The following is a 27482-nucleotide window of genomic DNA, read 5'->3' on the forward strand; positions in this document are numbered from 1 at the left end:
TCTGCCTCTTAAGTGCACAGGTGACAGGAATGTGCTGCTTTACCCTGCCTCGACTGTCACACCCCTACCTCGCCTCTGCCACACCCCTGCCTCTTCCCTGCCACCCACCCCCCACTGCCTTTTAAGATTTCTACAGCAGACTGGCACTCAGAGCTGTTGGCCAGGTGTCCAGAGCGGCAGTGTGGTGGCACACACTTGTAATCCCAGCATTCAGGAGGTGAGGCAGGAAGATCCTAGTTGGAAGATCAAAGACACTGCCTAAAAATGAATAAGAACAGAGAAGTCTGTTCTGAGGAACAGAGATAGACAATGCTGTCAGGCTTCCCTCACACCAGAGTGCATGTCGCCACCCCATGAGTACATGACAGACATAGCATGGGACCCCTTTGAGAGAACACAACTATCACCAGTTGTGAACTAATAGCCAAAAAAGATTGTCAGTCACTTAAGGTGGATAACGATGAAAGTGAGCATCAGTGTGGGGTGTGAACAAGAATGGCCCCCAGACTGCTGTGTGTGTGAACAAGAATGGCCCCCAGACCTGTGTGTGTGAACAAGAATGGCCCCCAGACTGCTGTGCGTGTGAACAAGAATGGCCCCCAGACTACTGTGTGTGTGAACAAGAATGGCCCCCAGACTACTGTGTGTGTGAACAAGAATGGCCCCCAGACTACTGTGTGTGTGACCAGGAATGGCCCCCAGACTACTGTGTGTGTGAACAAGAATGGCCCCCAGACTACTGTGTGTGTGAGACCAGGAATGGCCCCCAGACTACTGTGTGTGTGACCAGGAATGGCCCCCAGACTACTGTGTGTGTGACCAGGAATGGCCCCCAGACTACTGTGTGTGTGAACAAGAATGGCCCCCAGACTACTGTGTGTGTGAACAAGAATGGCCCCCAGACTACTGTGCGTGTGAACAAGAATGGCCCCCAGACCTGTGTGTGTGAACAAGAATGGCTCCCAGACCTGTGCGTGTGACCAGGAATGGCCCCCAGACCTGTGTGTGTGAACAAGAATGGGCCCACAGACTAATGTGTGAACAAGAATGGCCCCCAGACCTGGGTGTGTGACCAGGAATGGCCCCCCGACTCATGTGTGAATGCACTATTAGGAGGAGTAGTCTTGTTGGAGGAAGTGTGTCACTGTAGGTGCAAGCTTTGAGGTCTCCTATGCTCAAGCTATACCCAGCGTGGAACACTGTCCCTTAAGGGCTTTGAAACTACACCAGCGGTGGTCTTAAGGTGGAAGTGTGGCTCAGGACCTGTGCAGATTAGTGGACAGCACCTAGTAGCTATGGAGGAAGATGTGGAGTCAGAAGATGAGCAGGATGTAAAGCTCTCAAGTGTGCCTATAAAGTGATCTGCCCTTGGAAGCGGAAACCAGGTTCCACAGAAAAAAGGTCAAATGTAATGCAGATGATGACAGTGATGGAGATTCGGATGATGACGATGATAAGGAAACTGAAGGAAAAGCTCCAGAGGAGAAATCTGCGAGACTCTAGTCAAACACTCACGAAAACCAAACCAGAATGGAAAACTCAAATCTATCGACACCAAGATCAAAAGGTTAAAATTTGAAAGAATCCTTCAAAAACCAGGAAAAAAATTCCCAAAGCATCAAAGGGACCTAGTTCTGTAGAAGACATTAAGACAAAAATGCAAGCAAGTATGGAAAGGGGAGGGATTGCCTTTAAAAAAAAAAAAAAAAGTGAGGGGTTGGGGATTTAGCTCAGTGGTAGAGCACTTGCCTAGCGAGCGCAAGGCCCTGGGTTCGGTACCCAGCTCTGAAAAAAAAAAAAAGAAAAAAAAAAAAAGTGGAACCAAGTTCATAAATCATGTGACTAGCTTCCAGTGACCACCAGGAGGGCACTGGTGACTTCTGGCAGTGGAGAATGCCTCTGTAAGAAAATGGCTTAAGGGGCCTGGAGAGATGGCTCAGTGGTTAAGAGCACTGCCTGCTCCTCCAGAGGTCCTGAGTTCAAGTCCCAGCAACCACACAGTGGCTCACAACCATCTGGAATGGTTGCCCTCTTCTGGTGTGTCTGAAGAGTGACAGTGTACTCACATACATAAAGTAAATAAAACAAAAACCTCATTAAAAAAAAAAAAGAAGGGGTTGGGGATTTAGCTCAGTGGTAGAGCACTTGCCTAGCAAGCGCAAGGCCCTGGGTTCGGTCCCCAGCTCCGAAAAAAAGAAAAAAAAATGGTTTAAACAGTTTGGATTATCCCATCTTCACTTCCGTAGCAGCTGAAACCCAGATGCCCGTCATTTTATAATGCAAAGCAAAAGCTTTTCCTATTGTGCTTTGCAAGTGCTGTCCATGTCCCACTGCCAAGAGTGTGTTACTGTTCAGTTCCAAGGATGGAACTCTATCCCTTACTTGGCCGTAAGTATGAATGCAATGTCATGGAAGGACATAGTCACAGTGGTGGGCAGACATGGGGAGTGTGGGGAAGACAGAAATATGCACGTGAAACTCAGAATCTAAAGTTTTTAAAAAGCCTAGATAAGGTTGGGGATTTGGCTCAGTGGTAGAGCGCTTGCCTAGCAAGCGCAAGGCCCTGGGTTCGGTCCCCAGTTCCGGAAAAAAAGAATAGAAAAAAAAAAAAAAAAAAAGAGCCTAGATAAGGCACTGAGTGTTATCAAACTACTTTAATCTGTTGTTGACAATGTTATGGAAACAAAGTAAAAATGTCAAATTGCTGTGTTTCCATTGTGTTCTGTGTTGTTATTGTGTTTTGTGGTGTGAAGGACAGAACCAAGGGCCTTGAACATGCTAAGCAAGATTCTTACCAGTGAATTATCTGCTCTACCCAAAACTAGGCAGGCAAAAGTGTTGTGCCAGCTCAGTAGTTCACAATAACCTTTAAACCCAGTTCAGCAAGGTATTTAGCAGTGTCTATTTCTGGAGTATATAAATGTGGGCTTTTTAAAAAAATTATTTATTTTATGTATATGGGTACACTGTAGCTGTCTTCAGATAAGACAAGAGGGCATCAGATCCCATTACAGATGGTTGTGAGCCATCATGTGGTTGCTGGGATTTGAACTCAAGACCTTTAGAAGAGAAGTCAGTACTCTTAACCCCAAGCCATCTCTCCAGCCCATTTTTTTCCTTATTTAAAAGAAATGTAACATTGTGTGTATATGTGTGTACACAAAACTATGTGAATGCTGGGACACATGTATGCAGAGGTCAGAAAACACCCTGCAGGAGTCAGTTCTGTCCTTCCACCATGTGGGTCCCAGAATTGAGCTCAAGTCATCATCCTGCTGGCCCTCCTCTGACTGCTTTGTCTTCTCTTCACACTTGTTTTACTAATCATTCACTTAAAAACAAACAAACAAAACAACAACAAGGCCAGTATAGGAACTTAAGAGCACTGGCTGTTCTTCCAGAGGACCTGTGTTCAATTCCCAGCAACCACATGGTGACTCAGAACTGTCTGTAACTCCAGTTCCAAGGGATCCAACACCTTCTTCTGGCCTCCTTGGGCAATATACATACAATTGGGTACTTATACATACACATAAAACAAAACAAATACATTTTTTAAAAAAGTAATATTTAAACGATTTATAAAACCTACATTTGAGTTTTATTAGGCAACACTGGCATGGCCACTGAATGATCAGTGACCCTCTTTCAAACCTTCCTACAAAGCCTGCTAGACACCAAGGGGATGTGAGGCACAGTGGCCATGCTGCGATGGACTGCAGAGCTATGCTTTCATTGTGAGCACCAATTTCAATATAGCGAGAGCTCAGCGATCTATTCCTCACCACATACAGTCATGACTATTTTATAGGACTTAGAGTACCAATTTAAACCGAGATTCACAGACAGAGATGCTGGGCCTGTGAATAATTCATTCGTCAATTCAAAATTATGGCTTGAGCACTGTAACACCCCTCCCCTACACCTCCAGTTCTGAAACCCTGGGGACTATGCCAGCCATGTCTGTGTCTTCAGCATCCCCAGTGGTACTTCCGCCCTCCTCCTCCTCAGGGAGCTCCTATCCCAAGTGTACGAGGCAGCCTCCCAACACCAAGACCTCACTGAGGCAGCATCTCCTCACTGCCTGTCTCTGCTGCGTGTGTGAGTGTCATCTGTTGAGAAAGAAGCCTTGAGAAGCCTCAGCCAGTGCTGTGGTTCCAACCCAGGCTGGGCAGAGATAAGGGCCGACTGCAAAGGACGACTGTTACTATTGACGAGTCGGCTTTAGAGAAAAGAGGACCAAGGACAGAGACAGCCCCTCCCAGACACATGAAGACCACCCTTAAGAACGTACAAGAGACAGTCATGGGAGAAAACACAATGACTAATGATTGACGAGAATCTAATAAAAACCGTGTGGGAATGCGCCTGTCCAGGGTGAAGTAGGCCGGGACTTTATGGTCATGTGGGAAGGGGTCACTAGGGCATATACGCACCACATCCGGTCAGTTGGGGGCGGAGGGATGTTGACCGCCAAGGTCCCGCGACACTCCTGCACTTCCACAGTTAGCAGCAGTGGCGTATTAGAGACTTCCTCCATCTTCTTTTTAATGAATTCTGTCTCTGTCGCCTTTTGGAAATATTTCGATTTGGTGATCTTATCAACAAACCTCATAATCTTACTTGTTCGATGACCTCCAACATACCTTCAAATACAGAATGCAGAGGCGTGTTAGCGTGTGTGTCAGCGGAGTGGGGTTCCCGGGGATCAGATTCAGGCTGTCAGGCTTGGCAGCAAGTGTCCGTCAAGCCACCTCGCTGGCCCTAGACACCTTCCACTACCACGAGCCTTGTGACTACACTCCTCTCCAATAGCTTTGGACACACCCTGTGGTCAGGCCCGCTCTGTCTGAGGAGCACTGTCCGGTGCATATAAGACAGTTAGCAGTATTCTCGGCTTCCAAGAATTACATGGCAAGAATGCTCTCCCTGTGGATATAATCAAATGTGTACCTGTCCCCCTCTGGGGGAGGAGTCCCCTTTGCTTGAGAGCTACTTTAAAGAACGCGCTCAGGTCAGGCAGAACATTCTGAACGGACATCAGACATCTGGTCAGAGTCATCCCATCCAGGAGGCAGCTCCTTTTTTTTTTTTTTTTCCTTTTTCTTTTTTTTTCGGAGCTGGGGACCGAACCCAGGGCCTTGTGTTTGCTAGGCAAGCGCTCTACCACTGAGCTAAATCCCCAACCCCAGGAGGCAGCTCCTTTGTACCACTCTGAGACTCCGCATGAGTCCTTGTCCTCTCAGGGAACCTCTGTTTCTAGGTAGCACACAGAGATCCATCCACGCGGCACTGACAGACAGCAAAGCAGCAACTTAGTGGACTATCATGCCAAAGCCTGGGGCTTTTTAAGGGGCCTGGAGCTTGCACCTCTTTCCTCATAGGTTTAGAACAAAGGAAAAAGCTAGCAAGCCAAGAGAAGTAGCACTTGCCTCTGGCCTTGCTCACTATCACAGACTCAGGAAGAGTGGCGCCTGGCTTCTTCACATCCTCTGCGGTTTCCAACACCGTGCGTATGTACAGAAACATGTGTGTGTGTGTGTGTGTGTGTGTGTTGTGGGTGGGGCTGAATCCAGGGCCTTGCGCATCCCGATGAGCGTGCTACACCAAGTAACACCTGTAACCCTAACAACAGTTCTAAGAGGCACTGACTGCTGGGCAAACATCTGTGCTCTCTTCTCACCTTCTGTACCATTTCAAAGAGAACAGGCTGCTGCTATTTACTTACGAGTTTCTGAATCACCTGCTGCCGTAATCTTGCATTTATTTCCTTTTGGATAATATAAAGGCCCTTACAGAAAGACATGTGACATACTCTGATCGTGACACTGCCAAAGACACAGACACAGGGGGCCCCAGATGAAGTTCACAGTCCAGAAGAGTAGCTAGGTCATCCACAGCCTCAAAATTCACAAAAGAAATAACCCAAGCATCTGGGCTCTGTAGAGGGCAACAGCAGGTAGACGGGCTGTGGTGCGCATGGATTCCTTCTCTCGGAGACCACCAGGGGGAGGTGGTGTGCAGTCTGCACCCTCGGAAGACCAGGGAACACTACCAGTGACAAGCCTTTCCTTCAAAGTCTCTTGATATTTACTCACACTGCAAGGCAAAGCCAAATTCTTTCCTCTTAAGATGTTTCACTCAGAGTGCAGGAAGAAGCTCAGAGGGGAAGGGAAAGACAGGCTGAATCCTGGCCTCTCCCTTGACCACCAGAGCCTCCAGAAGCCCCATCCACTTACCCTTCAGCCCCAGGGAGTGGCTGTTTGTCTCCAGCGCTGGGTTCTGGTGGATCATCTTCCTCAGAGGAACCGGCACTGGAGGATTCTTCATCACTGTCAGCCAAACAGTATGCCCTGGGCCTGCAACTGAACAGAGAGGAAGTCACTGGTAGTGCATGGAAAAGCACGCACGCACGCACGCACGCACGCACGCACGCACACATGCACTCACAGAGGGTCAAGAAGAAACCTCTGTTATACACTGACAATGTCACTAAGAGAGAACCCAAGAGTTCTTGGATTGGCTGTTTACTCAGTAAATTCTAGCACCAAGTCCCCAACAGGACTGCAGAGGACTTGAGCCCAGAACAGTTTGCTTTTGAGCATGCACCAGAAAGACAGGGGTGGAGTGGGATGGAGTCACAGAAAATGCAGGAGCCAAGTGTGTTTGGGGGTGGCGGGGAGATGAATGGAAAGAATGGACAGTAGGCAGGGGTTATGATGGCAGCTTAATGCTGGTGATGTGACTACCTTACTAAGGATGAGATACAGGCAAGTCCCTTGTCTGTGGCTTAATTGCCCCTCAAATTAGATTTGACTGAACTGGTGAGATTAGATATATTACACCATGCCTTCTCCATCTCCTGGGGTGGGGTCACAGAGAAAGCCCAAAGCCAAAGGGACTCAAAAGGAAGCACCTGACATAAGAACCTAGGGACTTTTCTAGAACAGCTCAAATTCAAAGGCCAGGCAGGTTTTCCAGCCCCTGTAGAGATCACCGCCCTTCACTAAATCTTTAGGGTTCCAGAAGGGTGGAGCTTCCCCAATCACCAGCAGAGCTGTGGGGTCAAGGTTTCCTTCTGAGGTGCGCCAGAGGCTTCCTGACCTAGCAAAGGCGTCTGCCTGCTTATGAGATTACTAGCTGGGCCCCTTCTCTATAGCTCAGGGACTTAGCTAGGTGTGACAGGAACAAAGGACAGAGCCCTCTCTGATCACTGTTGAGCAACAAAATGATCACTAGACACAGCCTTGCACTGCTGACCAGGGCAAAGTACTCAGGCCAGGAAGACGGGCAGCTCAGGCCCAACCTCCCCGTTACCACTGTTCTCAGGTTCTCCACACCTCCTCGAGCCACTAGAAATTCACTGGGGTAACTGTCGGCTGATTAATGGGGGTCAAGGGCAGAGTATTCAGCTGCACACAGGAGAGGGCCAGGCTGAGCCTCTCACCCTGAAACCAGAGCTGGCTGTAAGACGATCCCACGGATGTTCTCGCGGGCAGGACACAGGGATCCTGCTCACGCTGACTCTGAAATGGTGCCAGAGCTGCACCCCATGCTGGACTTCAGTGCTGAAGGGGAATGTCCCTTGGAGAAGCCTCTCCCCATCTGGAATACCTGCTTCTCGTTCCCCCAACAAGCCAGGCTAGTTCAGAAAGCTTCTGTGCCCTTGCTGCTCAGAGCTGCCTTGGAGGTCCTGTGGGAAGGCCGCCCTCACAGAGCTCTTGGGTTTCAAATCTATACAGAAAATTCGATTCTCAAAAAACCCTCTGAACTGGGTTTTTAGATTAGGAGAGACAGAAATGCAAATTGTCAGAGATTACACAACTGTCCCATATCCCCACCAGTCAAACAGCTGTGTTGCCAGCTTGCAACCCTCATGCTGACAGGTATGGAAGCTGGCCTAACAGCACAGGGCAGTTCCTCATGTATACACAGCACAGGGCACCTGGGATCATAGTGAAATCTGCTGAGCCATGGACCCTCGTCCCCACCAATGTGCGCCGTCTGGCACCTCCATCCCTGGGGGAAAGATGCCAACGGGTGAGCCCTGCATTGAGCTCTGCGGTTCCAGCGTGAACTAATCCTCTGCAGGACAGAGGGCTAGCTGCATTCTGCTGCTTCAAGTGAACAATTCAGATAATGCTGCCTGGGCTCCAGTGTATCGGGTTCTGTGGAGTCCAGTTTTGACTAAACAGCAATTCTATTGCCCAAAATGGGACTATTTTATGTGGAACCCAGGACCGCTCTGTTACTAACGCTTGGCTCAGACACAGTTTTTACAACTAAATGTGCAGTTTATGCTCTCGGTCTTATGATGGCGACAAGAATTTTAGACACAGCACACATCCTCAGAAGAGATGTGTAGGATGTGAGAAACTACTGGCTTTAAACACAACTCAAAATTCCAGAAGAGTGTTCTATCCTCTCAGAACCACTGAACAGGCTCATTCCAGTTACGCTGCCTCTGGTTAAAAAACCACTTGAGAAGTGAGCCTAAAGTCAGACACGAGAGAAAGTAAATTATTTTATGGTGGTCCATCTTGGGCTCTTTTTTTTCTTTCTCTCTTTCTTTCTTTCTTTCTTTCTTTCTTTCTTTCTTTCTTTCTTTTCCTCCCTCCCTCCCTCCCTTTAGATGGGGGGGGTCTCACTTTGTATTCCTTCCTTCCTCCCTCCCTCCCTCCCTTTAGATGGGGGGTCTCACTTTGTATTCCTTCCTTCCTTCCTTCCTTCCTTCCTTCCTTCCTTCCTCCCTCCCTTCCTTTAGATGGGGGGGGGGGGTGTCTCACTTTGTAGTCAGTTCCAGCCTGGACTGGAACTCACTGTGTAGCCTAAGTTAGTTTCAGACTCAGGCTAAGTCTCTCATGCCTCAGGTTCTCAAATGTTGGGATTGCCAGCATAAACCACCACGCCTGGTTCAAATGTTTTCTTTATTGTTTGAATAATCATTATCACTTCTAGCAACTTCCAGCAGCCAGCCAGCCAGCCTGTCTGTCTGTCTGTCTGTCTCTTTTTTCCTGGACATATGTCTGTGTTATACACACAAGCAGTGCCTACAGAAGCCAGAAGACAATAGATGGCCTTGGAACTGGAGTTATATGTGGCTGTGAGCCTCTATGTGGGAGCTGGGATTTGGACTCTAGTCCTTTAGAAGAACAGCCAGTGCCCTTAATGGCTGAACTATCTTTCCAGCCCCATCCCAGCAGTTTCTCAAACTACCTGCAAAGCAGGATGCTTGCTATCAGTTTGGAATAGAACACACAGATGCCAGGGGCAATTGCAAAAAGCTTTCAGTGAAGAGTAAATACACATATTCAGCAGCGTGGCTGGGACCTTGTTCCTCAGACTGCACTAACTTTCTCATAAAGCAGGCTCATGTATTAGCTGTGTGCATACAGACACACACCCAGGATGAGACCTAGGCATGGTATATTTGGCTCCTAGGAAGATCAAAGGCCTACGTAAGGCTGGGGAGACTACACACTGGCCCAAGCTGTACCTAGTACATTGCAAAATCCCTCCACTATCCATTTAAAGGATCTGTCATGTAGGATGAATTCCCTCTGTCTTATTTAAAGGCCCTTTATGGGTTTTTCCTAAAGTTTAGACTGTTCAGACTGCCTCCTTCCCCTCCACTCCCATAGTGCTGGGGATTGAGCCTAGGGTCTCACACATGCTTAGCAAGAGCTCTCCCGATGAGCCACATTCCTGGTCCTTGAAACCCATTTTGACTGCTTCTCTGCCCCAAAGTGCTTTAACTACAGTGTGTGACAAAAAGACATGCTGTTTGTGGAAGTACAACAGGCGTAAAAGACAAATGCCTGTAAATGACTGTCAGAGGGAGCCGCCTTCAGACTGAGGAAACCTAGATTTCAATTCTGTCTTGTTCTCTGGGTACCACTATAAGCAAAACGGTGAGGACGCCACGGTTGTCAAAGCTGTGGCCTGGAGAGGTGGAGGCTGTTGTGGGCCTCTACAGAGTCTGCACTGGGGTGCAATGTTTTTGTTTTTGTTTTTTAAAGATTTATTTATTCTATGTAAGTACACTGTAGCCATCTTCAGAGACACCAGAAGAGGGCATCAGATCCCATTACAGATGGTTGTGAGCCACCATGTGGTTGCTGAGATTTGAACTCAGGACCTCTGGAAGAGCAGTCAATGCTCTTAACCACTGAGCCATCTCTCCAGCCCAACTAGGGTGCAATATTAACAAAGACATCGATGTTTAATAACAGCTACCACTTGGACTGCCTTCTGTCCCCCGTCTCCCCAGTCTCAAGGTGTCTACACATGTTCATGGCTGAGAACAGAGGAAGCAGATTTTAGAAGTGCTTCTGGAACTAGGTTCTGGAATCATGCACCAGCTTTCAGGGGGTTTCAATGCTTCAGAACTCTGAGCCAAACAATGGCCGTGAAAATGGTTTTTCCGAGATATAGATGGGGTCTGGAGTCCTCAACTTCCCCAAGGGTCTGTTTCTCAGGCCTTTTTTCCTCACAAAGGAAGGGCTCTGAGGTTGTATTTCTTTTTGCAAATTGCATATTAATGTATATTTTAACATCCCCACAGGAAGAAGATAGACATCGCATTCAGGATTCTTCTATGAAATGATGGTTTTAGAAATACATTCTACTATGAAAGCTACACTCCCAGAGAAAGGGAGTCTTTTCAGTCAGTCTAAGGAAACATGGCATCCTCTGAGCAGCCAGTTTGTGGATGTAACGGGATGGAAAGCCAAGACAACCAGAACAACAACAGTCACTGTGGAGTGCATGAAAGACGAGACTCAGAACTAGAGGGCTGCTGCCCACCTGATGGGTACACCTCGCCTTTCCAACAGAGCCTGAAGCCCTGTGCTGGGGTAAAGCTACTTCCTAAAGGGCCTTACTCAAATGCTCCTCCCACTACCATTTAGTAGATACATTTAAAAAAAAAAGTGCTGGAGATCAAACCCAGGGCCTGGCACATGTTAGGTGGGCAACTGCTCTCCCACTGAGCTACATCTTTAGCCGGGGTCCTCATTTCTCAGACTGCTTCTGCCTACGGTGTTTTTGCAACTCTGTTGCCAGAAGGCCAGACTATCACTGCTCAGCTACAGGGATCAGAGTTGGGGGTGTAATAGCAGATAAAGAAGTTAGGTCTGACTATAGGCGAGATCAGAACCCCAGCACTGAAGTCTAGGAGACCCTCTGTCAGCAGAGCCTCACCCCTGCTCTCAGCCTTCTGAGCCCTTGGGCTGTGCCTTTGTGTCTGGGGAAGTGATGAAATGATATTGTTTAGTGGCTTCAAATGGGACCAGATCAGGCTCAGCACGAACAGGGTGTGGAATGCTACACAGGGAGTTGATGGATACCACTCACCAGAAAATACAAATCCACAGATTGCCGATTCCAAACACATTTTAACAAACAGCAGAGAAATGAAAGGAAAACAGCAGATACGGGTTAGTCATAGAGCAGGCGCAACTCTCCAATTATTAAAACAGGGACATTTCGGGGTTGGGGATTTAGCTCAGTGGTAGAGCGCTTGCCTAGGAAGCGCAAGGCCCTGGGTTCGATCCCCAGCTCCGAAAGAAAGAACCAAAAAAAAAAAAAAAAAAAAAAAAAAACAGGGACATTTCAACACATAACCCGGATAAGTCCAGATCATCTAAGCAAAAGAATGTCCTTGAAGACACAACTCAAAGTCCTTGCTCTATCAGCACTGAAAACGTAAAGAGGGTCAATCAGCTTACAACTAAGCGAAGAGCCCAAGAGCCAGTGTCTTACAAGCCCGGCCACTGTAGTTTGGTTCCTATAGAGGGACTAGGGGTGGGAGAGGCCATGTCCTTTAACTTGGCTCAATCTATCATTTAGATGTGTAGCCAGAACAGAGACTTTTAAGGTGTTGGAGAATATGGGCATCAAAGCGGGGGTGGGAGGTAGGGCACAAGATGGGGGAGTAGGAGTAGGTGGGTTTAGGCTCCATTAATTACCTCATGATTCTGGAATATTTCTAAATCAGATTAACTCTGGGTTACTGTCTATAAAGAGAAGAATTTACTAAGCAAATCAATATTATATTATTTTGGGAAAGTGCTTCTCAGAACACTTGCAGAGCATCCTCTTAGCTGCAGAATCAACCATCTCATTATAAATAATTCTGACCTGGTGATTAAAGTGCTAGACCCCAGGGGACCTTAATCTGTTCCACATATTGCTGTCTGTGGCTCGGAGCTGAAGTAGGCTTCAGAGTAAGGATTTGATTCGCAGAACAGTGTATGCTCAGAGGAGTCTGTCCTGCTTGTCTGTGCCAGCGATGCTTTCTGGGTAATTCAGACAGTGTCACCCCTGCCACTGCTGACACCAACAAACAGCCACTGTATGCTGCCACCGCGGTCCCTGGGGGTAGAGCTCGCTCTGCGGTCAGAAGCACTGACACTGCGCCTGCTGGCCATTCTGGGGCTCCCACGTGCCGACCTGCTTCTCACAGGCTGCAGGGAGAGGCTGGGCCCCAGGGTTGGTTAGTAAATTCATAGAGAGCCCCTTACCCTTCTTTGCCAATTTCTCCAACCTTCAGGGCTTCAACAAGAGGCTCTTTACCTAGTTTGGTCAAGTTCATTTTGGTCTCGAGAGTCATCAGAAAGGACCCATTGTAAGACATTTCCAAATCGATCCAGAGTCCTAGAGAGACAGTTAAAAGGAAAAAAAAAAAAAAAAGAGTTTTTGTTTTGATTTTTTTCCCTCCCCCTAATATGAGTCTAAACTACATTATCAAAACTGGTATTTTCGGGACTAGAACGATAGTTCAGTGGTGACAAGCTCTTGCTGCTCTGCAGAAGGGTTCAGCTCCCAGCCCCCAAATGATGGATCGAGGCCATTTTCTAATTCCAGTTTCAAGGGGTTGGACATCCTCTTTTGGCCTCTGAGGACATCAGGCATGCATGTGGTGCACACAAGCACATGCAGGCAAAATACCCAGACACACAGCCTCTCCCTTCCCCCCCTCCCCTTCCCCATTCTCTCTGGGGCTTCTCCTCCTCACAGGAAAGAAACAAATGCCCAGAAGGCTGACCCCCAGCACTGCCAGGAAGGGTAGCCAAGGTGATGCTGTTTGGCCAAGTGAGGAGACTTCACTGTGTGCGCTGCGTGACTCACAAGACAGCCACAGACGGCAGTCATAAGCGGGCGGGGCTTCGCAGTGATGCAGCTGTTGGGGTCACTCTGCTAAGTGTTCTGGCCTATACCAGGAAGGTGACGTGGCTCAGCAGCAGGTAAAGGTCGCCTGCCACCAAGCCTAATAACCTGCCCACATGGGAAAGGAAGAGAACTGACTTCTACAAGTTGTCCTCCCACCTCTGTGTGTACAAGCCCACCCTATCCTACCTCCTCCCTGCAGATAATAATGGTTTTAAAAAGAGAATTGAATTGTTTAAAAACAGAAAGACAGCCCAATAAATTCATTGTGATCTCTTGCCCCGCCACACACACACATCAAACTTTTAATTTTTTTGTTTTGTTTTGTTTTTTAAGATTTACTGACTGCTCTTCCAGAGGTCATGAGTTCGATTCCCAGCAACCACATGGTGGCTCACAACCATCTGTGATGGGATCCGATGCCCTCTTCTGGGGTGTCAGTGACAGCTTATTCAGATACATAAAACAAGTAAATAAATCTTAAAGAGGAAAAGAAAGACAAGAGGATTTGTTTTATTTGTATAAGTGTTCTGCACACACACGAGGCATGTGTACAGTGTGTATGCCTGGTGCAGAAGAATGTCAGAAGAGAACATTGGAGACCCTGGACCTGGCATTGTGGATGGTTGTAAGTGCAGGTGCTGGTCCTATGCAAGACCAACAAGTGCTCTTAACCTCTGAGTCATGCCTCTAGTGCCCACATTTTTAGATTTTTAGTATCCATTTGTTTCTGGAAATTACCTTATAATAAAAACAAAAGGATTTCCAGGAGTATCTAGGTAAAACAGGAGAACCACTTAGTGCCAGAGTTTTAAGAATTTAGTCATCAGAAGGATGTTGCTGTAAGTAGCTCATATCTCATTTCACCAGGGTGGCTGCCACCGGCCCAGCATCTGCAGTGTTCACAGACATCTCATAACTCTGTCAGCACACGAGGGGGTGGCCTGGCAGGCAGAGCTACACGAGATGCTTCTCACTCTTAGAGCTCCACAGACCTCATGGATATTCAATCAAAATGCAATCCTTCATGTAGCTATTTAAATGCTATTAGTCTTTTATAGACCCTCATAAGATGAGTGACAATATGTAAGAGGAAGCAGGAAATTGATCTCACCCCATTCTTCACACATAGCTCCCTTTTCAGTCCACTGCAGTAAACAGCCCCTCCCCTGGATAAAGGCACTGTCCAATCCTACAAAGTACTAATGGTGCAATTCTTCACTATTTGGTTTTCAACAAGTTCTTCCTGTTACTGAATGCGATTATTCTCCATGAATGACTCGGTTTAATTAAGTGGCACAGGTCAAGGGTGATTATCTTCTTTGCGGGAAAAACTGCTTCATTTCTAGCTTACGGTAAGCAGTTAGAGAGAAATCATAACTTACTCTTCATAATGCTGGTACTGTGGAGAAAAAAGGCACATCGGCTTCAGGAGAGACACTTAGTCCTTAACCACCCAGGGGAAAGGGATCAGTCCAAAGGGCTACGTGGGAATTTAAGTCATTATAAAAAGGACACCGGTTTCTTCTGGAAACCCAGGCCAGGTTTCTAAATAATATTAATGGCATGAATTGTCTTTGAAAGCTGTCATATCAAGCGCACCAAAACTTTATTCCTTCCAAAATGGAAGGTTCTGTTGTCTTTCTCTCCAAAAAATTTATCCTTTTTAAAAATTATGAATTATCCTGGGTTCGGTCCCCAGCTCCGAAAAAAAGAATAGAAAAAAAATATGAATTATAAGGGTGCTAGTGTGCAGGCAAGGGCATCTGGACCTCCCTACCCCCCAAGCTGTGAACCACCCAACATGGGTGCCAGGGTTCAAACAAGTCCTCTGGAAGAGACCAGTAAGTACTTAAGGGTATCGGATTTCCTGGAACTGGAGTGACAGCCACTGTGTGCCACCCGATGTAAGCACTGTGACCTGAAGTGCTCTTTACTAGTGACTCAGTTCTCCAGTCCCTGGTTGTTCGTATTGACTAAAAAGAAAAAAACCAAAACAAATAAAAAACCCAAGTATTATGGGCACAGGAAGGCTTAGAGCACCATTACAGGAACCAGGGCTTGAGTTTCACTGTAAGTTTCTGGACAGAGGGCTCACCTACACACAGAGGACACCACACCAACTTTTTTTAGGGAGGATTGTATGCAGCCAGCAGGTCTATGCCCTGGCTATCCTTTCTGGCTGCAGCTGCTACAGGGTAAAGCTGCACAGAGAACCAGAAACCGATCTCAGTAGAGGCCCACACAGGATCAGACACTTATGGCAGGTTTGCTGTGCTCTTTGTTTGTTCTGTTGTTGTTAATGTTGTTTGAGACAGGACGTCAGGTGTTCCAGGATGCCCTTACTTGCTGTGTACTTAAGGATGAACCTGATTCTGATTCCCCTGTCTCCACTTCCCAGGGGCTGGAATTATAAGCACACACCTCCTCTCTCAGGGAGTGCTGGGAATCAAACCCAGGGCTTTGTTCATCCTAGGTAAACATTTGGCCTCCTGAACTGTATCTCTGCTCCAGTGTCTGGTTTCAGACTCATTATGTATCACGAGGCTCACCCACAAACCTAAGATGGACTCAAGAAGGGGTAGAGAAATTAAAACTAATATAAATCATAAACTAATATCTCAAATTATTATGATGTTCTTGTAAGTGCAGAAAAAGAGACCTCTCACCACTGCATTGAACAATGCTTCCATGGCAATGACTAGCCGGCAAGAAGCACAGTGAAAACCCAAGAGCAAACCTGCACCCTTCAGAGCAGAGGCCCAGTCCCACTTCTAGGCCCCAGTCCCTGGCTTACAAGGCCACCAGACGAAGTCAACAGCCACTAGGAAGCCTGTCTCTGCCTTGGCAAAATGTACAGATATGGTGACAATGTCAAGATGGGGTCAGACCCCAGAAGTGGCACCGTACCCTGAACACAGACAGCTAGCTACACGCTGTTATTCTAACCATAATCAGGGACAAATCACCAACCAAATGACAATTAGCATGACAAACCTTAGAGGGTTTGAGAAGGGCACACAAAGACTAGACAGCTCGTCCCTGAGAGTGCTGAGCTCTCAGCGGGCACCAGATCAATTGACAGGTGGCGTAAGGAACCCGTCTTCAGGAAGTACATGGCTAAGAATAAAGATGAGGCTGGGGACATGATCCTGTTAACTCAGTAAAGCACTGCTGTGCCAGCATGAAGAAGGACCTGGTTGACTGTCAAGCACTCAGGTAAAACGCTGGATAATGTGCCTCTAATCCCAGGGGCAGAAGTGGAGACTTCCCTGGACTTGCTGGCCAGGGTTGTGTCAAACTGGTAAGCTCCAGAACCAATGGGAGACTGGTCTTTAAGAGTGAGATGGAGAGGAAGATACATGACCTCAGCCTCTGGATTCCACAGCCATGTAAGCACATGGGTACAGAATAAAGATGGCCGCCGGGTGGTGACACATCTGTTATCCCAGCACGAGGGAGGCAGAAGCAGAGAAGCATCCTTCGTAACACAGTGAGTTTAGGGCAGCATGGACGACATGAGACTCTGTCTCAAGACAAATCAGGAAAAAGGGGGTGGAGATAGCTCAGACGTAAGGAGCACTGGCTGCTCTTAGAGGTGCTGAGGTCAATTCCCAACAACTACAGAGTGGCTCACAACCATCTGTAATGAGGTCTGGTGTCCTCTTCTGGTGGTGTGCAAGTATATATGCAGGGAGATCACTGTATACATAATTAATTAATTAATTAATTAAAAAATATCAGTGGGGAAAAAAGAATAAAGATGGCCTCAATCAGCTCAGCCCAGTCCATAATGTAAAGTGCTACTAAACAGCCATGTCCCCAGAAGCAAGGAAGGCCACAAACAGAATGGAGGAGCGTGCGTGTGCGTGTGTCTGTCTGTCTCTGTCCCTCTGTGTATGTGTATGTGTGTGTCTGTCTGTCTGTCTGTGTGTGTGTATGTGTATGTGTGAGCATTTCTCCTTAATAAACCCCATGACTTCATAACTCTTCCACACAGCCACAGAAAGCGTGTGGTCCCACACAGCAGCCCCATCTTGTACTGTTAGCGCACTGGTCTGGACTCTGTGTGGTCTGGACTCTGAGTCTGGACTAACAGGGCACCTGCTGCTTGGGAGGTGTTCTAGCTTCACCTCTGTGGTTATGATGAATACCCTGGCAAAAAAGCAACATGGGGAAGACAGGGTTTATCTGGACAATAGTGCCAGGCTACAGCTCACCATTGCAAGGAAGACAAGGTGGGTCCTCAAAGCATAAAGCATCCCATGCAGTCATGGGCAGAGAGAGAGCGCATGCATGTCCACAGTCCAGGGACCAACCCACGAAGACAGTACCACCCACCTCCAGGGTGGGTCTTCCTACCTCAAATTAACCATCAAGACATTCCCCAACAGACATGCCCACCGGCAAACCTGATCTACATAATTCCTCACTAAGACTCTTCCTAGTTGACTCTAGATTGTGTCAAGTTGATAGTTACAACAAGAAGGTATTAAGACTTCCAAGACCCTTACTGATGGAGCTGACCTCAAGCCTCCCCTACCCTGCTGACTTTCCCCCTCCTTTTTGCCATGGTAGGCTGGCTTCCCCTCTGAAAGCGAATGTCCAGCATCCAGAGAGCAAAGCTTGAAAGGAGCGTCTATCATAGGTTATCAAGGTCAGGGAGCATCTATCATAGGTTACCAAGGTCAGGGAGCGTCTACTACCATCAGTTACCAAGGTCAGGGAGCATCTACCATAGGCTATCAAGGTCAGGGAGCATGTACCATAGGTTTTCAAGGTCATGTGCTGGGGCTACAGAAGATCACCCCAGTGACTGTTTTGTTCTCATCAAGCAGACTGGGGTCATATGCTCTCAGAGACAAGAGAGACTCTGCAATTTCCTGTGCTACTGCACCCTGCTGCAAAGTGGGTGCCTTCTGCTTCCCACAACTCAGCCACCCGGATCGTACCCCAAGCTTTCCAGAGGCAATATCAAGGGTAAAATAGTAATAGTAAAAGTAACACCACCATCCAAACTACCTCAGGTGTGTTAAGTCATGTGCTCCTCGTGACAGGCAGGTAAGTGCTCTCAGAGTCTCCACGGAAGAGGGGAGAAGCTCTCGCCTGGGCTTTCCCGCAACGGTGGGTTTGAGTTTAGCCAACGCCCACTATGGAGCCACATCTGCAATGCTGCAGTGTGTCAACATCCCAGAACGTGGGGGCAGAGAAAAGAGGATTGTCGCATGTTTGAGAGTAGTTTGGTCTGCATGACAAGTTCTAGACCAGCCAGGGCCACATAAAGACCCTACCTTAGAATTTTAAAAGTGCAGCCTAAGGTAGGATAGGAAGCCCCAACAGCCCATGGGAACCGGAAGAGGTTTTTCTTTCTTTTTAAAAATGTTTTCTATTAAAAATTATTATTTTATGTGTATGGATATTCTGCCTCCTTTATGCCTGTGTACCCATGTGTGTGTAGGATTCACGACATCAGAAGAGGGCACTGGACTCCCCGGAACTAGAATTAGAGACTGGGTCCTTTGGAAGAACAGCAAGGGCTCTGAACTGCAGGGCCATCTTTCCAGCCCCTGGGAAGGATTTTCCAGAGGGGCATTGGAGTCTCACAGGAGTACCACTATTACCAAGTCACCCCAGCTTTCAAGTTCCCTAAAAAGGAAGGCTCTCCCCAAGAGCAGTGGGATCCTAAACCCCAAACTCACACAGTCACACACTGCATGATGACTTGTGATCACTAGTGAACCACATGTAGGACAGCAGTCCTGTGAGATTCTGTCACTTAGTAACATGACTGCCACCTAAGCCTAGGTTAAGCATACTTTATTGTTTACACAGCGTGGACACAGTTACACAGTTGAAGGAACATGTGACTGTTACTGAAAAACCCCTCAGTGCATTCCTCATGCTCACTTCTGTTTTGGGTCATACAGGCATCCTGCAAAAGCTTGGAAAAGCCTAATTTGACCAAATTCAATTAAACCCCAGGCTTAATGTCTTTCTTTGGTAATATTTTCTCTGTTATGCAAACCAGCAGATCTGCCCTGAAAGGGGTTAAGCTTCAAGTGGATTAAAAGCAGCAAGGCTTTGATCTGCAGAGTTGAAATGTCTCACACCAGCTCCAAAAAGCCAGGAAAGAACCTGGAGACTTAGATCTCCAATTATCCTCAAAGCCTGCCCAATGCAGCCCCACATCTTCAGTGCAGTTCAAAGCCGCAGAGACACTAGCATATGGCAGAGCCTACTGTGCCCCGCCCAGTGCCACTTTCCTTAGATATTTCTATTAAACCAGGAAAAGGCAGTGCTGAGACTGGAGAGGTTGCAAGCAACAGGCACCTTCAGTATTTAGTTTTAAAAGCCCAGGGATCAGAAGGTTTGTGTAAGTTGATTATTTACTGCAAAGGGCAGCAGAGAGGCCATGGGTCAGAGGAAGACCCTGCCCTTGTACTCTGATGGGGCACAGATCCTAGCTACATAGCTACCTTAGTGGCACACCTTTTAATACTGTGTACCATGCTGTATGGGGCAGGGGTGTAGAACAAGCAACCTTGTACCAGGTTAGAACGAGTACACTACATGTAGAGTCCAAACCTCATCTAGCTTCATTCTGCGGTCCTCACCACCCACGGCAGTATTCAGATTGATCAAGGTGCGGACAGATCTCAGGGTTACAGGTGACCATGGTGGATGTGTGACTTTCTCAAAGATCAGTGTATGTGTGTGCCCTGTCAGCTCAAACCCTGCTGGAGGGAGACGCAGAGCTGCTAAGTGTAGTCACAGAACACTCACTCTCTTCATATGGTGTAACAGCAGAAAAGTGAGTTCACTAAATGTGATTCGACGGCCATAGAGTTGTCCTAGACCTTGCAAACTGCACAAAATATCAACGTCAAAACACATAATGTTCTCCAGAAAAGCTGTGTTACTCCCCTCTATTCTGCTCCTAGGCCTCCTTGGGAATAAGTTAAGCATGATTCAAGGTGAAGAGCTTCCTTGACAGGGGATGCTAAAACTGAGCTGAGCGGGCAGTTTGCTTGGCTGGGTTACCTAGCAAGACCCTGTCTCAAAAAAGAAGGAAGAAGGGAGGGGTGAGGGGGAAGGAAGGAAGGAGGGAGAAAGAGAGGGAGGGAGGGAGGGATAGAGGGAAGGAGGGAGGGAGGGAGGGAAGGAGGGAGGGAACTGGTGGGGTTTTCCTGTGTGCCAACAGCCTTTTCTGTCCACCTGGCCCACTCAGTTTTTACTAAATTCCTGCATACTAACTCTTCCCTGTTGATGCCCTTCGAAGCCACATGTTATAAAAGACACAGAAAGCTGTGCCATTCCTCATATTTCTTCCACATTCTGATCAATTCTTTTCTCTCTCCATCCACAAGATTAGGCATAAATATTGTGACCACGGCAAGCCTAAAACCACAAGTCCAGGAGCTATGCTCCAGCAGATAATTGGCTCCCGAAATACTGCCTTCAAATGTCTTCATCTTTCAAATCCTCTAGACCCACAGGAGTGTAAGGGGCTATAAAGACGCAAGACATGAAGGTCAAAGGTTTTACAATATACAAGATGAGGTGGGTGAGGCCGGGGCTAAGTGAGCAGAGCAGCGCCTCTCAGGGAATCAGGGCTGGGGCAGATGGGCACATGGTGCCCATGAGGGGAGAGTGCAGCTGAACCCTAGCCCACTGCCTCATACCCTGACAAGGGCTACAACTCACACAAAAGCTTGGGCCCCAACAACTGGCTGGAGGGTGTCTTGGATCTGGGAAAGCCCCTATAAGAGAAGAGAGCCAGGAGGAGGAGCCCAGACATTGCTGCTCAGTTCCCACCATGACTGTTGTAAAGAGGCCACTTGTAGGATGTGGTGGCACACGTCTGTACTAGGGAGGCTGAGGCACAAAGAGCATGAGCCCAAAGACAGCCTGGGCTACAGAGCAAGGTCTAAGAGCAGCGTGAGCAGCACACAGCAAGACATGATCTCAGCAACGAAACAACAAGATCAACGCAATCCAAAAATGGCTGGTGAGATGGCTCAGCTGGTAAATGTTCTTGCCCTACAAGGTGAATGGTCTGGGTTTAAGCCCTGAAACTCATTTAAAAGTAAGGAGGAGAACTGACTCCATAGAGTTGACCTCTGACCTCAGCACACACATCCCTCACCAGCTCCCCAATCTCTCTCCCTCTCCCCACCCCCTCCCTCACCCCCACAAGTTTAAAAACTAAACAAAGACTAAGAACAAAACCCACTGTCTACATGAACAGGGAGGTTAGACTTGGCTTATTTCTAAGCACAAGCCTTGGTGTGAAAACTACAGCCAGAGAAGCACTGTTCCACCCCTGGGTCAAGTCCTCGACAGCCAACTAGGAGTTACCTTGGTGATCAACATAAGGCTTGAAGGCCTGAAGGATTTTTGGCACAGCCACACCCATGTCAAGCTCTGTCAGTGTTAGTTCATTCATAAAGTAGGGGAGCTGCAGAAAAGAAACAAACAGTGAATGAGACCCCAGGAAGCTGGTAACACACTAACGTCAACAGAGCTCCGGGCACTGTTTGAGGAGAGAGGAGTTACAGTGTTGGGTCACATCTCTATGTACAGACCAAAGAGGCAGAGACAAATAAACAGACAAATGCTATAATCTCATAAGCAGGAACTGGGGCTCAGGGTGGACCTGGTCAGCGATGGCTGTCTTGGTGAGGAGGTGAAGAGGCATTTGGCCTGACACCTGCTCGGTAGAGGGCATGCGTGGTAAGAATGAGAACAGAGGGTAAGAAGCTGCTACATTTCAGACAGGCAGATGTACCACAGGATTAGAAATAACTGGGAAAACCAAAACTAAAGCCTGACACTCAACCCCGCATCCCCGTCGCAGGGCTGGCTATTTCTGTCTTCCTCCCATGCTCTGCCTGCTCCACAAAGGCAGGTCTAGGAGGGCTTTGCCCAGGAAGTCTGTGTCCAAGGTCTCTCTAGTGTCAGGCTGTATAAGGCCATCAGTGTACACCAGTGGCCAGGGGAGGGAAAGTGCAGGGAGAAATGTTAACATCTGTCCTCATGCTCCAGCATGGTTTAGAGCTCCTAGTCAGGCAGCTCTACCCTCACAGCTCTCCTGCCAGATGACCTTTGCCCTTTCAGGGAGGGCCACAGCCAGTTCTTCGGACCCAGGCAGACTGCTATCTCCCCTTGGGTTTCTGCACCTCCTCTGGCTAATCACCTGAGTGTGCTATCTGGTCCCTGCTGGGCCTGACTAACAGCCCCAACTCAATCAGCAGGAGTTTATCATAGAGGGCACGACACAGGAGTGCTATCCTTCTCAGAGTTGCCAGGTTACCCCAAGATCGTACTGTCACCTTATCTATACTTCCTCTGGCTGGATTTGTATTCTCCCCACCCCTCCTCCTCCTCTTCCTCTTCTTCCTCCTCTTCCTCTTCCTCCCCTCTCTCCATAGTGTTTCTCATTTCTCTGTGTGTAACCTTAGCTATCCCAGAATTTGCTCTGCAGACCAGGCTGGCCTCAAACTCAAGACATCTGTCTGCCTCCACCCCTAGAGTGCTGGGCCCACCACCACCGCCAGGCTGGATGTGTATTTTGTTAATCTTCAGATCATTTGTTATTTCAGTGTAAGGGCTCCCCACCCCCACCTCCACCCCCAGGATCTTAATGTAACTGTAGTTGGACTGAACTCAGAAAGACCTGTCTGCCCGTGCCACCCGGTGCTGGATCTAAAGGCACGTGCCACCTCAGGCAGCTTAGCCTAAGATCTGAAGTAGGGGTTTAGTGTTTTGTTTTTCCCAAATGGCTGGTTACCCCACCTATTCATCCAGCAACTAACCGATGTGTTCCCTGAGCTGGACTGTCTCCTCTGAATACTAGCTTCCCGCCACACTGGAGTCTACCAGCATCAAACTGGCCCCTCCCCTCCCCCCATTGCCGTAGCTTTATAATTGTCTGTCTGACTGTCTGTGTCTCTGTCTTTCCTACCCCCCACCCCCAGAGGGTCTCGCCGTGTAGCCCAGGCTGGCTTTGAGTTTATGATGCTCCCCCTGCTTCAGCCTCCTGGGTGCGGAGGCGACAGCCATGCACCACCATGCCTGGCTTTGACACAGCTTTATAGTTTATAAGTCCTTCTTTTCTTTTCTTCCAGGATTGTCTAAGTTATATTTATCTAGTTGAGCATTAGGCTAACACACAGTGGGGGTTTTAACACACAGTGGGGTTGCACCTGGTCAGGGTGACTCTGCTGTCTACACAGTGGATCTCTGCAGCAGGCTCTCAGCAGGAAGTGGGATCTGTCAGGATTCACCAGGTGGACAACACCACCTCTGCTTTTTTACAGGCATTCATGAACATGGCACCCAACCAGTGTTGTTTGAGACAGGTTCTCATGTAGCCTAGGCTGGGCTCAAACTCACTGGGTAGCTGAGGATGGCCCTGAGCATCTCAGTTTCCTGCCACTACCTTGCAAATGCTGGGGCGCCCACTCATGGGGCTTCCAGCATGGTAGGCAACACGATATCACGTGAGCTGCTACATCCAGCCCTCAGTCATCCTTGTCTGGATCGGTGTTCCCTGTCTTAGATACCCTCCCCCAAAAAAGCAGCAATGTGAATGTGGGTGACTTAACCCCAAGAAGCTAGCACATCGCAATTAACCTCTCCTCATGCATTTCCCCCTAGGTCAGCCTCAAATGAAATCAAGAGAGTCCCTACTCTGTACAAGTCAACCAGAAACCTACAGGGTCCCACATGAGACAGAAACCTAAGGGTCACGTTCCTTACACTGCTAAGTAAGCTCATCTGGTTTGTTGGTCTCGTTTGCTGGTGAGCATCGGGCTGTGAGCAATGACAGCATCTGCTGAAGGGCATGAGAGTCCCAGTAGGGGCCAAGACAAAGACTTTACTTGCTGTTGGGGCAGAAACGCTGCTTGCTTTAAATCCACGTCTGGATACCAGATGCACCTCTGGCTGACATGAAGCATCCTATGCGTCTGTGGAGGAATGTGGTGTTATTCTTCTGCCCTTTGTTCCTGCAGTCACCTCTGTCTCTAGGGCACACTGCAGTGCAGCAGATCACAAGTGGGCAGGGATGAGAGGAGGAGCAGTGAGAGGCAGACAAAGCCACCAACCTCACCTTCAGTCCTTCTGACCAGAAAAGGCAGAAGGAGCTTAAGCTGGTGAACTGCAAGGACTTTCATTAGCAATAGAAGCAGAAGACTTCCCTAGACTTCCTCCAGACTGAGGGAACCTTCATCACTCCCTGGGGGACGAGAAACCAGGACCTTCCACTCTTAGTTCAAAAGTTCATGCTTCTGGAACTGGTGAGCGTCCGTCTGGAAGGCAGGCATGCCCTGTTCTCTTCTTGCTCCAAGGAAGCATAGCCCTCCAGTGTCTGAGAATGAAACAGGGACAGCCCCTCTGTTTGCCTTGCCTGGAGACTTCTCGAGGTGACAAAGAGGTCAAGTGGCTGCTGCTGTCTCATTCCCCAAGAAGGAGGGACACTTCACAATGGAGAGCAGGAGCCAGGTCCACATTCAACCTACCTTGAGGACAGTAACTGGTTGACACTTGTCAAAGGGCCTCCCAAAGCCATGCTCTAGGTCGAAAGGCAGCCTAGCCTCTCTTCTCTGCCAGAGAGCGGAGGAAGGGCAAAGACTGCTCTGGAGAAGGCACACAGAGCTTGTCATAGATCAACTAAGCCAAAAACTACTCTGTCTTGTCCAGAGGAAGGACCAAAATCAAGGTGAAGCTGCTTTGTGTCCTTATCTTTCTTCAAACCCAAGTTTACCTTAGTCTGATGTTTTCCTGACTGGGAGGCCTTGAACACCCTGAGAGCATGTGTGAAGGTTTACATTAGTGAACATTCTTCTAGGAAAAGCAGCCACAGGTTTCTGCTTCTCAAAGGAAATCGATGCCCAAAAGAGCCTCTGACATAAGCTGATCACAGGACTGTCAGTGAGGCCTCAGTGACCAATGTTCTCCCTGGCTGGACCCGGAGCACGCCAAAGACTTGCTTGTCAGGAACCTCTACAGGTCTCTGGGTGACAAGCATGTCCTTTAATGACAGTTATGGGGATCTTTAGGCATTTTAAACACACTTCCAGTGTTCCTTCAGCAAAGAAAGAGCCCAACACAAAGAGACATCTGGCCCAAAGCAAAGGCCAGTGACAGACACATTTAACTGTCCTAGCTGAGGGAAGGAGAGCAGCCTGAAAAAGGGTGCTATGTAGTTCAAAATGTCCATGTGGCTTGGCCCACCTCGAAGCTAGACTGAGTGTAAGCTGTCTCTAACTGAGACACAAATGAGCTATGGAAGCTCCTTTCTCCTAAACAAGCTCCGAAGGACCACAGAGGGAGGGTAGCTCTGAAGGACCACCGAGGGAGGGTAATGACATAGCACCACAGCTGACTCAAGTCTCTAGATACTTAGTCACAAATCAAGGTCAGTCTGTGATCCAGGCCAGATATGCATACGTGGTACACTTAGATCAAGGTGCATTTTCACTTAAGACCTAATGGGCCAGAACTTCCAGAAGTGAGGAGGTGGGGGACCAGAGGCCTCTCAAGTGAAAAGTGATACCTTAATTTTGCTGAGTTTCATCTGGATTTTCTTCGACACCACATCAGACCAGTATTTCTCACCCAAGAAGTCCCAAAATATTCTTCCAAGCAAGGCATTCACCCAGGCTTCCTGTTCTTCCTCCTCAGAGGGTGGGGCCTCTGGCAACTGGCAAAAGAAAAGAGACCAAAATTAGCTGTCAGAAAACTGGAGACTCAGACAGGTGCTTATTTCCATAAAGCCTCTGAAGGCCCCTCCTGTAGAAACAGAACTCGTGACTTGTCCATCTTCCCTGTAAATTACAAGTCCCACATGGTGCTGGTGAGCAAGAGGAGGAGAAACAAATCCGCTCTCACAGCTGCACCTTTTCTCGTCTTCTTTCTGCTTCTGCCCACCCTCCTATGATGCTCCGAACACTGCTAGCCCCAGCTCAGATAACCTGCCCTGCCCATGCTCCCTGTTCCCAGCTAACTCCATGTCTGAGATCTCTCTCTCACAGCCTGCTTATTTTTCTCCCAGTTAAGGCTTGGGCCTGTGGCTGCCAAGCCCATCCTCATGCAAGAGGAAATGAGTTTCCCAAAGGCCAGGACTCAAGTTCAGCCTTATCCCTGCAAGGGCAAGATATCCTTGAGGTGCTTACAAATACTGACACTTGCATTGTTGTGCCTCTGAGATACCCCACTTAGCAGAGTCAGGAGTTTCCGAAGCGCTCCCCTCTCAGCATGTGACGAAGAGGAGGGTCAGAACCACAGGGCTGGAGGAGAACACGGCTCTCAGGACAGATGTTTGCCCCAACCCCAGCCCAGCAAATGCTCTAATGCCCAGTGCTCAACCAACACACAATCTCTCTGAAACATCTGCTGTGACCAGTGGGTGAGAAACCTGTCTCTAACTTCCTGGGTTAGCTGCTAGACTATGGAATCTGGCCTACTGTGGGTCAGAGGTGGGCATGGAGGAAGAGGAACAGCAGTAGCAGAAGCAGCATCTATGAGGGGACTGTGAGGTTTGGTGGCGAGCATGTGCTGGTGGGCTCAGTACTTACAAGGTGGCAACATTGGTGCTGTTGACACACACGGCCAATACAGACTCCTGCAGATCACCACAGCTGAGCATCGTGGCACCCCAGAAAGAGGGGGCCCTGCTTCCGTCTGAGGAAGGAGTAATCCCTAGGTCATGACTGAAGCCTGATTCTGGCTCTCTGCTTGCTCTGTCATGAGGGAGGGCAGGAAGCAACGTCCCACCAACAAGACAGACACTTGTGCAGGCACCTGAATTAGACTGCAGCCTTATACAGAAAAACAAGCAAGCAAAAGGAAAAAATCAAAAGATGGAGAAATGCAGAAGCCTAATGACTGCTCACACTTTCCCTTTGGGATCTATGCAAACACAACTGGATACGCCATTCACTCTCTTCCTTCACACCTTGTGCTTGTACACATGTGCCACCGTGACCTGCTCTGTGTAACCAATCGGTCTACCTGGCTATGTGCCCAGGACAGTGGCATGGCACACTGGTCACCAGGCGGCAAGAATCCACCTTGAAGGTCTGCCTGGCTGTGAGAACCCTACGGTTTATGTCCTGTAATGGGTCTGACCTGGACTTAGGGTCTGATCCATGTGAGCCAGCAGACTGCTCAGTCCCCTCGCCATGTCAGAGCTGTGCCAGCTCTTTCTCTGGGAACTAGGAAGTGGGGGGCTCACTTCCATTTTCTAGCAACACATCAGTGTCCAGGACATGTTCTAGATTCCTTCAAATCTAGATGATTTCCAAGGT

At 48.3% G+C, this 27482-nt stretch overlaps 1 protein-coding gene and 1 pseudogene across 6 annotated transcripts in view; one reads left to right on the top strand and one right to left on the bottom strand.

Moving 5' to 3' along the window:
• The window catches only part of Tex2 (testis expressed 2), a 109029-nt gene that overhangs the window by 4491 nt on the left and 77056 nt on the right, over positions 1-27482 (bottom strand). For 2 of the 6 annotated variants that reach the window (NM_001100554.1, XM_087572437.1), the window contains 5 exon segments: positions 4437-4646; positions 6240-6365; positions 12525-12657; positions 21529-21628; positions 25730-25876. In NM_001100554.1, coding sequence (NP_001094024.1) covers positions 4437-4646; positions 6240-6365; positions 12525-12657; positions 21529-21628; positions 25730-25876 — 716 coding nt within the window. 6 annotated transcript variants of the gene reach the window in all.
• Positions 461-1729, top strand: LOC148003141 (nucleophosmin pseudogene; annotated as a pseudogene).

Source organism: Rattus norvegicus, chromosome 10 (assembly GCF_021556685.1).
Source record: "Rattus norvegicus strain SHRSP/BbbUtx chromosome 10, alternate assembly SHRSP_T2T, whole genome shotgun sequence".
Classification (NCBI taxonomy): Eukaryota; Metazoa; Chordata; class Mammalia; order Rodentia; family Muridae; genus Rattus; species Rattus norvegicus.